The 15,042-nt window shown below is 43.3% G+C and overlaps 1 protein-coding gene and 1 non-coding gene across 2 annotated transcripts in view; both read right to left on the bottom strand.

Moving 5' to 3' along the window:
• TSPAN5 (tetraspanin 5) overlaps nt 1-14,786 on the bottom strand; it is a 180,761-nt gene extending 165,975 nt beyond the window's left edge. The window contains exon 1 of the mRNA XM_061419595.1: nt 14,250-14,786. Within this exon, the coding sequence (XP_061275579.1) occupies nt 14,250-14,330 (81 nt within the window). The 5' untranslated portion in view covers nt 14,331-14,786. The remainder of the gene's footprint in view (nt 1-14,249) is intronic.
• On the bottom strand, nt 11,341-11,451 carry LOC133250176 (U6 spliceosomal RNA). The gene has a single exon (XR_009737280.1). It is a non-coding gene; the product is annotated as a U6 spliceosomal RNA (small nuclear RNA).
• Nucleotides 14,787-15,042: the final 256 nt, after the last annotated feature.

Raw genomic sequence — 15,042 nt, 5'->3', positions numbered from 1 at the left:
AGGGCAGGGGGACCAAGACGAAACTCCAGTGCCTTCCCTGGCAAGTCGCAAATCATCAACGGATGGTGAGGTCAGTGAGCGAATCTAAAGCAGCACTTTGGGGGTGCTATGGGTAACCTAAAATGATTTTAAATATGGGTAACCTAAAATGACTTTAAATATGCTCTTATGAATGGACTTGTGGACACAGCGGCAGAAGGAGAGGGTGGGATGAATTGAGAGAGTACCTCTGACATATCTACACTATCACGTGTAAAACAGTTAGCTAGTGGGAAGCTTCTGTAGAAGGCAGGGAGCTCAGCTTAATGCTCTGTGATGACCTAGAGGGATGGGATGGGGATGGGGTGGAAGGAGGCTTGAGGGAGGGGATACATGTATACATATAGCTGAGTCATAGTTGTACAGCAGATACCAACACAACATTGTAAAGCAATTACCCACCAATTTAAAAAAAATTTTAAGTGCTCTTATAATATCGGATCGTGCCACACAGATCATCTTTTTTACTAATGAATAATATAATGAAAATTCTACCTAATCTTCCCTTCATCCCTTCTCTCTTCCTTCAATGGCTGGGGCTTTCTGAAAAATTTCAGCATGGGAATGAGGGCCTACGCTCCTTGCACCTACTGAATTAGCATCCCCTGGCCTTTTCTCCTAGAGTTAAGCCCAGTTAGAGAATTATGCTTGGAAAAAGAAGCCTAGGTCTTTTGCATCAGGTGACACTGCTGCTGCTGCTGCTGCTAAGTCGCTTCAGTCGTGTCCGATTCTGTGCGACCCCACAGACGGCAGCCCACCAGGCTCCCCCGTCCCTGGGATTCTCCAGGCGAGAACACTGGAGTGGGTTGCCATTTCCTTCTCCAATGTATGAAAGTGAAAAGTGAAAGTGAAGTCTCTCAGTCATGTCTGACTCTTAGCGACCCCATGAACTGCAGCCTACCAGGCTCCTCCGTCCATGGGATTCTCCAGGCAAGAACACTGGGAGTTCTGACCAAAATCCTACTTCTTCATCAGCAGGAAAGACATCCAGGGGAAATTCTGAATTACCTGTATCGCCAACTCAGTGTTCACCTTCACAACCTGAAAGAATGTGTTGGAAATACAGAGTAAAACAATGACTAAAATATACAGGACTTATGATACTACAAAAGCTAAATACATATGTTTACAGCCATCTAGGTATTTTCAAAACATCCAGATTTAACAGATTTTAGTAAAATGTTTCTATTTCTCCCAGGTGCTAGGCCTAACACCAAGATCCAACAACAGAAACTCAACTTCCCAGTACAAAACACCAACATGAGACAGTCTGGTTTTGCTGAGAAAATGAAGAGTGAATCCAATTGGGTAAAGAAAGATGGGAACATTAATAACAATCAACAGGAATTCATGGTCTGGTATCCATGATAAGGCTTACATGCCATTCATTACAATGAAAAGAACACTGTGAACATTTGTTAGATCCTTTTTCCCTTTAGTTATTTTGGGAATGTACTTCTGTAGGCAGAACATTACAGAGAACAAAAAAATATATGTTACAGTGTAAGATTACTGTAACAGTTCTGAAAGAAGTCAAGAAAACCCCACCAAAATGAAATTATAGGCATAGAGGAAAATAAGAGTAATAATTGCTAATACCTATCGATCATTCCAAGCAGTTTATATATACTAACTCCTCTAAATCCTCACAACTATGAGATAGATGCTGGGTCTTAATATTACTACTAAAGATGCCATTTTGCAGATGAGGAGACATAACTGTAAGGTGAGTAAGTAGCCTAAGATCACAAGTCTGGGAATAAAACTGGGTAAAAATTCAGACACATTCAGAATCCAAACTCCTTACCACCAGACTGCTGCCTACCACCAGACCACCAGAATGCCCAACTCAGGGTAAACATTTTATCACTCTCTAATACTGGACCCTACAAAGAATTCTTCTAAAAGGTCAATGACTGTGGAATCTTCACAAGTGAAGGGGCTGGGCTATATTGATAGGACTGTACCTTAAAACAGGAAAACTGAGTTTTGGCATTAAATGCTTCAGAAGTGATTAGAACTACTCACTTGGCAGAATTAAGTTTTAAGGCTGCTTCAGGGAAATATTAACAGTTGGGGGAAATTTTTGTTGGAAGCAAAACATTATACTTTGAGAAATGCTTAAGTCAAGTATTCCTCTTTTATTAGGACGACTTAATTAAATACAAAGCATTAAAATAGCTGGCCTGAATATTTATTAGAGCACCAGCTGTTCCCTCCAGATTTTTAGAAATTCAAGATGAAGTGCCAAGTATAATTTAGAAAAAAAACAAATTCAACAAGTAGAAAGAGCCCTATGTCTTGCAATACTTATCCAAATAGTAAATAGTAGTTGGAAGAGCTATAGAACGTTACTATGCCTTTTCAATGAGAAGAGCCAAAATGTTTGGCCAACCACTTCCTAACGCTATTTTGTTACTGAGGTTGGTGATTACATTACTTAAATATTATACCTTATATTTCATAATTAATGATTCTTTATGTACAGACAGATAATACCATAGTGCTAACCACAGAATGTGTATACCACTCTGGGTGTGTTTATGAGTGCTGATAACTATGCTCCAGTTGAACATCTCAGAGAAATCATTCAGATTTTAATTCAAAATTTTATTTCTTTCAGAGACTTACGGACTTAGGGAACGAACTTATGGTTGCTGGGGCTGGGGGCAGGGGGAGAATGAGAGGAAGGGATAGTTAGGGAGTCGGGGATGGGCATGTACACCCAGCTATGTTTAAAATGGATAACCAACAAGGACCTACTGTACAGCATATGGAACTCTGCTCAATGTTTATGGCAGCCTGGATGGGAGGGGAGTTTGGGAGAGAATGGATACATGTATATTACGGCTCAGTCCCTTCTCTGCTCACCCGAAACTATCACAACATTGTTAACTGGCTATACCCCAACATAAAATAAAAGTTTTTTTTTTTAATTTTATTTCTCTCAAAAGATTTCCACTTTAGGTGCCCAGCCATAATTGAACACCTAATTCTTATTTTTTTGTTTCAAAAGGGAGTAGATAAAAAGGAGTAAGTCAGAAAAAAATGAAAAAACGTGTTATGCACATTGCAACTTTTCTTTCTAAGGAAAACTGGAAGATATCTCCTGTTTGCTTTACTGTCAGCTCTTCATGACAGTGCTGCACACTTAGATACGAGAGAAGAAATGTCCCTGCTTGGCATGTCGGCAGAGGGAAGTCAACAAAACTGCCAAGGAAGAGCACCTTGGACAGGGAGGCAGGTTTGTGGAGAAGAGCAGCGTCTGCTGTCCTGCGCCTGTGGTTAGACCCAGTCCACTGCACTGAAGTCTGCGGGACCACGAGGGCAAAGAAGAAAACGTCTGCTTCTTCGCTGTTCCTGTCCAACGAATAACTAGCTTCTACCCCTATACGATGCTAATTTTTAGCATAGTAATTGCAGCACAAGAGGTTCTCTCTAGCGGAGATGTTCTCCTTTTGTTTTTAGGGTTTTCAGGTTTAAAAATAAACTGGCATTTTTGGATTAATAAAAAAATTCCATGAGGGATAAAATAGGCCACATAATTTTTTTTCTCATAAGCGAAGAACACTAGCTGTGTGTGCTGGTGAAGTCAGTCACCCTCTGGTCAGAGCCCTATACCACCTACTCCCAGCTCCCCCAGCAACCCTTCAGAGAGTAATAGCAAGAGATGACACATCTTGCCAAGAAAAACAAGCTAGAGCTTCTCCACTTCAGCTGGACATCAAAATCACCTGCAGGGATTTTTAAAAATCCCCACTAATACCAGGGCCCCATCCTGGACCTACAGAATCAGATTCCCAGGTGGGAAGACTGAAATTTCCTAACAATTCACTGATTATGGTGCTGTGTCCATAAAGGGGTGAAATATCAACCAACCCTATAGAAAGTGAAAAGTGAAATGTGAGTCACTCAGTCGTGTTCCACTGTGAGACCCCAAGAATTGTAGCCCACCAGGTTCCTCTGTCCAAGGGATTCTCTAAGCAAGAATACTGGAGTGGGTAGCCATTCCTTTCCCTAGGTGATCTTCCTGACCCAGGGATCAAACCTGGATTTCTTACATTGCAGGCAGATTCTTTACCATCTGAGACATCAGGGAAGCCCCTAATCAGGGAGAGGGACTTCCAATGCATGAAAATCCATAAGAGAAAAACCTGTATGAGGAATAACTTTTTCTAAACATGCCTTGACCTTCAAGATTGAAATTTATCTGAAGGCTAGAATGCTGGTTTTCAATTGTGTGTTTAAGCAGTAGACCCCTTTTTCAAGCAAAACTCTTCATGGTATCTCAAAATACCAAACCTACTATCTGAGCTGCTCCAGGAGCAACAAAGGGCAGAAACCCTCCCACTCAGGCCGCATACACCTTAAGGAAGCCTACAGCTGCTGGAAGGAAGTGAAAACCACTGGGCCAGAATAAGACATTTAAATAGGATAAATATATAGTACTAAATCTAAATGCAAATAATTAACTGGAGGGTTAGGGCTTTTGATTAGCACTTAGCCTAGGGAGATGGGTTTAAAAGAAGTTCACTTGAAAAAGAGATGAAGGTTTCATTCCACTAGAAATTCAACTTGAGCCAACAATGTTCTCTGGCTGCCAGGAAAAGCATGTGCAGTTTAGCCTGCGTTAATAACTACTGTTTGTACCGAGAGAATGACCTTTTAGAAAGCACTTTCACGTGTATGGAGAAGGAAATGGCAACCCACTGCAGTATTCTTGCCTAGAGAATCCCATGGACAGAGGAGCCTGGCGGGCTACAGGCTATGGGGTCGCCAAGAGTCGGACACGACTAAGCAGCTAACACTTTGATGTGTATGATCTCATTTAATACTGGATAACAACTCTGTAAGCTATTGGAATTATTTTTGCTGTATTTTAGATGAGCAATGTGGAAGGCCAGGGTTTGATCCCTGGGTCAGGAAGATCCTCTGGAGAAGGAAATGGCAACCCACTCTAGTATTCTTGCCTGGAGAATCCCATGGACAGAGGAGCCTGGTGGGCTACAGTCCATGGGGTCACAAAAGTCAAGACACGACTGAGCAACTGACACTTTACTTACTTTAGATGAGCAACTGAGGCAATAATGTGTAAAAGTAGCTTACTCAAAGATGAATCCAGGCTCTACCTCCTAACCTAGAACTTAAGGGGGACTTCGAGAATAACAACCCACCAGTCTCTGAATGGTAGGAACAGCGTCTGAAAAAAATGTGTTCCATTCTGGTTGCTGCATTAATAGGACCACAGGCAGAGTACAATAATCAGGGCAAAGAGCAATCTGGAAATAGTATATGAAGAACACATGAAAAACCTAAGAGCCTCTAAAGATGGAAAGCAGAGGGTTTAGAAATTTGTAAATAATGAAGGTCTATGCAGAGGCAGATAAGTCTTATACCACACAAGAGTAACCCAGGCCCTTCCCCTTCTCCTTCCTGAAAAATTCAGTCTTAAAGCCATGAGAAGGGACAAAGGAAGATAGATAGGCCTTTGTGCAGGAACGGGTATGGAGAGAGATGTGAAAGACCAGAGCCAGGTCTCAGAGAAAGGTGTTCACAGTGGGATGCAGGTTGGAGCACCAACAGGTAAGGAGAGTAACCAGGTAAGGGTCATGGGCAGCAGTGGAAGACTGGCTACAGAAGGGGAGATTTAATCAAATGAGTAAATTGTTAAGAACGATGGGAGCCAGGATTCTCACTGTCAAAGAGGTAGTTACAAATATGGAAAAGAAAAAAACTAAAGTAAGCCCTGTGGTGTCAGACAGGGATTTGAGATACCAGCGTGAACTCATGGTTTTGAAAATATATAGCTGGATATAGAAACACAGATGTAAACCTGTGTTATGTGTGCATATGTGTATACACACATATTCCACAGTCCTGTCCATTAAAAGAGCCCAGAGGTGGTGATAGCCTCCAAGCAATGAGCATACTTAGCCACCAGATATTGGTTTCTACATATCATTCTCTAGGCAAAGGAACTAGGGCTCCTTGGAGAAATAACTGATACAAAACATGACACTAGTAAATTACAAAATGAGCTTGGAAGATCTTTTTCTGAAAGAAAGCAAAGATGCGTTCAAAGAATGATGGGAGTTAAAGGGCATAAAGACACTGCCACTGACTGCCAAGCCTGGGACCAATGGGAACATTAAAGTAAGTAATGAGAGTAACAGTTTAATTAAAACATACTGGAGGCAAAGAGACCAAAAGTTCTCACTGATATTAATTAATTAATTGAAATTTTGATGAGGAATGGGCTATTTACATAATTTCACAATAACTTGCCACCAAAAGGGAAAAAAAGTCACTTTATGATGGAGAAAGAGCAGGCAACACTTCAGTCAAGTGACCATCATCAGTAATGGAACAAACAGAAACAGAAATCAGTGCCCCTTGATGGATGCAATGAGAGGAACTCAGTAATTATCCTGCCAGAGATGGACAGCCTGAATCTAACAATGAGAAAATGGCAGGCCAACCCCAATTAAGGGACATTGTACAAAATAGCTAATTTAAAATCTTCGAAAGTGTCAAAAATCTGACCAGTGAAAGATTGAAAAAGACTAAAAGACCCAACTATATACAATGTGTCTTCTGAACTGAATTCTTCTGCTTTAGAAGACAAGATTGAAATAACTGAGAAACTTGAATGAGGTTTAAGATTTAGATGGTGGTAATGTATCAGTGGTAAATTCCTGGCTTTGATGACTGCACTGTGATTATCTTGGAGAACATCCTAGTTTCAGGAAATATACACTGAAGTATTGGTGTGTTTGATAGCCATTTGCCGGCAACTTTTTCTCAAATGATTCAGGATAAAAACAAATAGTACCACTTGCAATTTCTCTGCAGGTGTGAGACTGTTTCAAAATAAAAATTTAACAACAGTAAATTAGGAAAATGGACACTCCAGGGGGAATGATTCCATCTAGTTTGCAGGAAAGATGAAACTCTCAAATGATTAAAGTGGTCCCAAAGAAATCCATCCTAAGGAGGGTTGGCCAGATGTTACAGGGAAAATGCCTCCCTGAATAGTAAGTGAGAGGAGAGGAAGTCTATGTACTCTCCAATGATTTCGTAATTCATTCACTCAACAAACATTTATTAAACACCTACTGTGTTTCAGACAATATGCTAGACACTGAACTTATGAAAATAACTGAGAGTCCCTGCAATTGAAGCCTTTAATAAGTCTAATGAAGGATGATGATTCGGAAGTCTGAAGGTACCATTTTAAGATAGTCATCAGCATTACATATGGAAAGAAGCATGTGACTCAGGAACACTGTCTTTAATATTCCATGTTTCATTTATGAATTATCAACAGACTATACAATAGTTTATTATTCTATCATACTCTTTAACAACATTTTCATCCTAACTTTTCTGTGCTTGTGGGTGGTGTTAATTGAGGCATATGCAAAAACCTTATCACTTTTCAATTATGAACAGATGTAAATGATTTACTTGATGTTTTATTTTAGAGTAACAAGCATCTTCTAAAATAAGTTTAAAGTAAGAAGCTAGGGCTATAGTTATTGCTAGAGACTTAACACTTTAAAAGTGGACCCTGATGTGGTCACCACCTCAAAAGTCACTCCACGTCTCTGTTCTTCAATTTCTACATCTGTCACAAACATGTCATAATGTGCTTGTACGATGCTTTGAAATGTTTAGAAGAAAGACACCATAATTATAAAGCTCTGTTAAAATACAGGTTGCTTTCACGTTTGGCCAGAGACTAACTACTACTGTGGATGTATTAAGACAGAGTGATCTATCTAAATGAGCTCACCTTGGCAATTTTATGTTGGGTGAGACATTAGTTGGTTTTCCAACTCTTCCCCTTGGCTTCATTTCAACCTTCCAGGCATATCATCAAGTGAGAATGCTTTGGTGCCTTCTCACTGACCCAAGAGTGAGAGGCCAGACCAAGCAAGTCAGTAGTCAATTACTTCCCCCCCCTGAAGTCTGCACACCCTTCTTACACTTTTCCCATTTGACACTTTCATAACCATATTTAGCTTTCTTCCTACCATCTCCCTGTAATTCAAAAGGCAATTTAGACTCCCATATGGTTGCCATCGAAGCTAACAGATGTCTAGCAAATTAAAACAAAAATTATGACTTATAAACTGCTGATGTATCATCATTCCAGAACATCTTACAATTTACAGTGAATCATAAGATAAGGCTTCCAACTTGATGCCCCCCACAAGGTTCTCTAAATCTCTCTTCTCTGGGAATTGAAGCCCTGTGGAAACAAATTAGATGCGACATTCTGCCATCAAACCTGGGTAAACCTACACTTAAAGATACAATGTAATATTTGCAAGCACATCAAGGAGAAATTTGGCCTCAAGGATCCATGGCTTTCTAATCTTTGTACAGCAAAGAGAAGAAAAATGACTTGGCTCTCCTAAGTCATTTAAGGCTTCCACTTATCCACAGTGCTCTTTTCAAATAAGTGATGAATAAATCTGTTGAATCTATTCACCTCATCTCCTTGGTAGATATCAAGAGGAGCATCATTACCTGGTAGTAATGACAAACTTCCAGGCTAAGGTATTCTATAAGTTCTATAGCCAGGATGGAAACAGTATGAAATCTGGAGACAATGACACAGGCCATATCTACCATTTGTTAAATATTGAGACAGTGTGCTCAGTAATATCTTATCCGATTGCATCCTCAAATCTACAACTCTACTGGATAATGTTGTGCTTAGTCACTCAGTCATGACCGATTCTTTGCGACCCCATGGACTGTAGTCTGCCAGGCTCCTCTGTCCATGGGGATTCTCCTGACAAGAATACTGGAGTGGGTTGCCATGCCCTCCAACAGGGATCTTCCCAACCCAGGGATCAAACTCAGGTCTCCTGCATCGCAGGCAGATTCTTTACCATCTGAGCCACCAGTGAAGCCCATTGCGTAATGTTACCTTTCCTTTAGAAACAAAAATGGCTCAGTGGTAAAGAATTCGCCAGCTAATGAGGGACATGCAAGCTCGATCCCTGGGCCAGGAAGACTCCCTAGAGAAGGAAATGGCAAACCACTCCACTATTCTTGCCTGGGAAATCCCATGGACAGTGGACCCTGACAGACTACAGTCCATGGGGTCACAAAACAGTCAGATACAGCTCAGCGACTAAACAAGGCTCAAGATTGTACTTCCCAAAGATGGCCACAACCCACACAACCTTGACACTCATCTGACAAAAGAGGAATTTGTCTCTTCACCTGCTCGAAACTGAGCAGGCTGCATGCATGCTTTAATCAGAGGAACAGATGAAAGTGACACTGGACCAGTTCAAGGAGTAGTCCACTGGCTGGACGCTGCTTCTTCCAGTCTTAGAGAAAGGAAGAAAACACGTTGAGGTGCTCTAGCCAACAACACTGGCTGAGCTCTCAGCTGCATCAACTGAGATGATGAGAGCCCAGTCATGGGGGGTGTTCCATCTTGGGTATCCCACCCCAGCGAGCCTTCAGTTAACTCCAGCCAGCTCCATCTCACTGCAACTGAAATGGACGGTTCCAAGTGCAAACTGCCCAGCAGAGCCTGGTCAAATCCCAGAACTGTCAGATATAATCAAGTTTTATCTTAAGCCACTAAGTTTTGAGGTTGTGTGTTAGATAGCAATAGATAACCAGAATACTGATATCAATTTGCTTGCCTAGTAACAGTTTTTAAGTATTAGAGTCAGAACCTAAAAAGGTCCAGAACAAAATATCTATTCATGCTGGGTGATGGAGTGTGGAGGTGCATTACCCAAAAGCTTTCTCTTCCCTCCCCTACCCCAGAGCAGTCCCAGGTTTTCCAAGAAATGCCCTAGTATGGCGACACCCTCCATAACACCAATTCCCTTCTGGCTTGAGTTCTTCCAATATAAAATAGGGTGAATAAGATTTCCCCACCACCTTGTGATAACTAATGAGAAAGGAATCTGTGCAAGATGTTGACTTTGTTACTCAGAATGCCATTATAAGCATTCTATAAAAGGATCCAGATTTTACACACGAAACTCTAACTCCAATAGTAAAAAATATATTTAATGACTCACAAGACTATATTTGAGATTCACAGTGGGGACACAAAAGTATGCATATGACACCAATAAGTGAATAAGCCAAGAAGAAATTAGGGAAAGATTTTTTCAAATGAAAGAATCCTTGAGGGAAAAATAAATAAATTAATAAAAGTTGATTTCAGACAAATCTCAGTGAGAGAAAGTCTATAATTTAATATGTCCCAATATATGCTATTTTCATTATATTTTTCCCCAGCATATTAGAGCTCAAAAGACCCATTCTTTTTTTCAGAACTAGAAAGAAACTTACAACTTGACTAACTCATCGTTTTTTGTTTTATAAATTGGAGTATAGTTACTTTACAATCAGCTATATCTATATATATATATCCCCTTTTGGGGGGGATTTTCTTCCTATTCAGGTCACCACAGAGCAATGAATAGAGCGCTCTGTGCAATACAGTAAGTTCTTATTGGTTATTATTTTATACATAGTAGTGCAGATGTCAATCCCAATCTCCCAATCTATCCCTCCTTGGTATCCGTATGTTTTCTCTCTACATCTGTGTCTCTATTTCTGCTTTGCAAATAAGTTCATCTATACCATCTTTCTCAGAGAAGGCAATGGCACCCCACTCCAGTTCTCTTGCCTGGCAAATCCCATGGACGGAGGAGCCTGGTGGGCTGCAGTCCATGGGGTCACTAAGAGTCGGACACGACTGAGAAACTTCACTTTCACTTTTCACTTTCATGCATTGGAGAAGGAAATGGCAACCCACTCCAGTGTTCTTGCCTGGAGAATCCCAGGGACAGGGGAGCCTGGTGGGCTGCCGTCTCTGGGGTCGCACAGAGTCGGACACGACTGAAGCGACTTAGCAGCAGTAGCAGCATACCATCTTTCTAGATTCCACATATATGCATTAATATACAATGTCTGTTTTTGTCTTTCTGAATTATTCACTCTCTCTGACCGTCTCTGTGTCGATCCACATCTCTGCAAATGGTACAATTTCATTCCTTTTTATGGCTGAGTAATAATACTCCATTGCATATGTGTACCACATCTTCTTTAGCCATTCCTCTGTTGATGGACATTTAGGTTGCTTCCATGTCCTGACTATTGGATATAATGCTGCAAGAGACATGGAGCAAATGTATCTTTTCAAATTATGGTTTTCTCAAGGTATATGCCCAGGAGTGGGATTGCTGGGTCATACGGTTGTTCTATTTTAGTTTGTTAAGTAACCTCCATACTGTTCTCCATAGTGGCTGTAAATATATGGAGCGCCTCATGAATTTGCATGTCATCCTTGTGCAGGAGCCGTTCTCTGTAACCTTCTCTGTACTGTTCCAATTTTATTATATGTGCTGTCGGAGTGAGCACTAACTCTTCATTTTAACAGTTAAGAAGCTGAGGCCGGGGCAGTTAACTGAGTAGTGAAAAGTCAAACTGCTCATTACTAAGAGAACCAAACGCTTAGTGCTAGGGCTACCAAATTCTCAGTTTTTATTTTACCAGAACTTTATCTCAAAATGTCTACAATGTTTTAATTTTTTTTTCTAGAGTTTTGGTGTGGAAAATTAGGAAACCATGTTCTCTGTAATCAATGTCTTCATCATAACTGTGTAAGAGCCGCCCCAGTCTGCTGAATCCAGCAGTCACGATTAGGACGGCAACTGTAGAGAGCAGAGGTGTGAAACTTTACAGAATCAGGCCACCAGTCCCAACTCTTCAGTCACTAACATCTTAGTCTAAATTACTGTCATCAAATATCATGGCTACCTCATCACTCTAGAGACCGGGGTAATGCAAACTCAGAGATTCCATAATTCCCAAATAATTCCCCAAATTATGAGGTAACCTTGAAGCAGACAGCAGGATAGCAAAAGTATGAGGGGGTATATGAGTGGAAGGCTTTAGGTGCAGTGAGGAGGGACAAGGTGTGTAGACAAACAGCAGAGTCAGAGAAGGGTCCTTGTAACAGAGGTATCTACATAACAGTTCTGCCTGGGACAGATGCTTTAGTTCCACAGCGCTGTGTCTCTTTTCAGGCTTCCCATAAAACTCCTCCCAAGAGATGAAGACCTTCAAAATCAGACACAATGTGACTTTCTTTTGGAACTCTCCATGCAAGCACTCTGCAATTCTTTGCAGCTCTCTACAATTCCAGAGGTTTTGCTACAACCTAAGCCACAGAAAACACTAAATGTGCCTCTGTACACACTACAAAATTGCACCAAACTGTCAGGGAACAGGCCCAGATCCCTTTATTTCTTTTCCACCTCCTGCTATGAAACCGCAGAGAAAGCCCCTGGGTGCTTTTTGTTGCCTGGTAGCTGAAATGTTCAGATTTTGGAAGTGTTCAAGTAAAATCAAGAGGCTTGAACTCACCACCCCAAGAAGATCCAGTCCCATTTCGGTAGTCCCTGACTCTCAAAGTCATGAAAGTTTCAAGTTCAGATAAAATCAAAACGCCTCACCCAGGAATGTGACTTTTAAATATGTCCAACAAGGGTTGAAAAAAAGGAAGCAAGGAAAGAAAATAATTTCTTCTTCCCACATTTGTAGCAGTGTTTGACTATGTGGAGGGAGGGGGGTGACTGCTAACAGGAATCATGTTCAACCTCTGGCAAAAAGTGGCTTGCGAATGACTGGATCTGATATTTATTCATGTGTCGCCACCCCATTATCAGTCCTGAGGCCAGATGACATGCTGACACAGAGAGTGGTCTCCAATCACTCTCATTCCCTTTTGCAAAACATGCAAGAGCAATGCAAGACACTCCTGGAGAAAACAGAGAATAAAAATAAAATAGCCTAGTAAATGCGTGGTGGGAAGAAAACAATATAAAGAGCTGTATTGACAACTCTTCTCATCAATGTATATGTTCAAACAAATGGCCAAAACTAAAGGGGAATCAAAATAAATACACCCCATGTTCAGACTGCTGTGGATTATCATTGATCCCACCACCAGCACTGGATTATTGTTGACCTCACACTGAATCCACACTAAACAGCAACTTGAAGAACACCCCCCCCTCCACCCCAACCAGCCACCATCTTTACTTTCCATGGGGGGAATAGTGGGGGCCAAGGGAGTGCCCGATAAGGAAGAGGATGGAATGGGATGGGATGGAGAAGAAAAAGAACAAGGTCTTTGAAGCAACGTTTCCCCTTGTCCTAGTGAACTCTTTGTCTGGTTGCTGAACATGTTTGTGAAATCAAAGATGAGAATCCAAACAAAACAAAAGAGTAGGCATCCCAGCCTAATTACAATAGGTGCCCAGCATATTGTGGTGCCAGCGGAGCATGGATGAACCTTTCATTCAAGCATTTGCTCTCCCGGTATCCCCACAAAACATGTCTCGTACGCCTTCTCCTCTGCATCTCTCCAAGGTTTCCCCCAAAACGGCCCGCTCTATGTGTCACTCCTCAGAAAAGCAGGTCGTGAGGTGCGAACACACTAAAACATATGTTGATGGTGACTTGTTATTATCCTGACAATAATACAGACAGAGAAATAAACACCTCCGCCCCGCACACCCACTGGTCAGTCCATTATGCAAAAGGAGCGCTTTCCCGATGAAGACGAAGAGAAGAGCGTGCAGGAAGGGATATTTACGTGCACATTACAGAACCATATACTGCCGCATCTGCATCCTACACAAAGCCCGAGATGGTGCAAGAAGATACACGCTGAGCATGGCACAGACTGGCCGCGGCAACACGGAGCCAAGCCCTCGTCCAATCAGATCCCCGTCAGAGGTGGACCTCAGGGTCGACTCTGCCCGATTAGCCTTCCCTATTATGACACCACGCTCTGCCCAACATCCATACTCCACCGGGAGCAAATCTCATTCGAGTGGTTGCTCATTTCTCCAACTGCCGAACCCTTTCTTTCATCTGCATCTACGTTATTCGTCCCTTAAAAAGCAATCTCAAGGCCTGGGTGCCCTCTTTCCGGCTCCGTTTTTCTTTTTTACCTTTTCGCGTTCCTAGAAAGGATTAAATGTTTATTTCTCCAACGCGCAGGCTGAAAGGGCGGAAGGCAAACGCCTCTGCGAGCTCCGACAAGCGCCCGAGGGGCTGCGAAAAGTAAAGGCTGAGAGCAACGTGCGCGAAATCATCGCGAATCGATCAGCCACAATAGTTGAAATCCCAGAAGCGCTCCAACTTACCCAAAATATGACATTGAAGCCAAATATGAAATACTTGATGCAACAACTGACTTCAGGACCCTTGTAATGCTTCCCGGACATCCTCTGGGTTCATGAAGACACTTGCCCCGGCAGCCCGAGTTTGGAGCCCCGGAGCACCGTTGCTCGGAGCAGCCGGCGGGAAGCTGGGGATCGGGGACGCCGCTCGGAGCCGCGGCGCGGCGGCCAACCAGGGCTGAGCAGCGCAGGGACCGAGCAGCGGAGAGTGGCTCCCGCACCTCCAGCCCTTGGCGCGCGCCGAGGCCGCCGGAGCCGGGGTGGCCGCGAGCGGGCAGGGAAGCACGCTGCAAGCCCCGAGCTTCGCTGAGGCTGGCCCCCAGCACAAGGCGAGCTCCCAAGCCCGTCCGCCGGACGTTGGTCAGCCTCCGGGTTTCGGGCAAACGCGACCGCCGCGGATGCTGGTGGAGACGCTACTCGCCCGCCTGCCCGCTCGCGCGCTCCCTCCCACCCCCTCGCTCCGCCCGCCGATCGCTCCGCCCGCCCGGCAGGCTGCTCCTTCGCCCGCGCCGCCCTCAGCTCCGCCCGCCTCCCGCCGCCCGAGCCTCCGTGAGGTGCGCGCGCGCACGGGCTCGGGTGCTCCCGGGCGGCGGGAGGCACAACGTAGCCGCGCCGCCCCCTTCTTCCAGCGCTCTCCGCTCCTCCCGCTCGCTTCATCCCCGCCCCTTCTCAGGCCATCCAGGAGCGCCGCGGACCCCCGAGCACTGCGGGTAGGTAGGGAGGATGGCAGGCCGAAGGGAGGTGTAAGGATGCCCGG

The sequence above is a fragment of the Bos javanicus genome, chromosome 6 (assembly GCF_032452875.1).
Source record: "Bos javanicus breed banteng chromosome 6, ARS-OSU_banteng_1.0, whole genome shotgun sequence".
NCBI lineage: Eukaryota > Metazoa > Chordata > Mammalia > Artiodactyla > Bovidae > Bos > Bos javanicus.
This window is presented reverse-complemented; position numbering and strand designations above follow the sequence as displayed.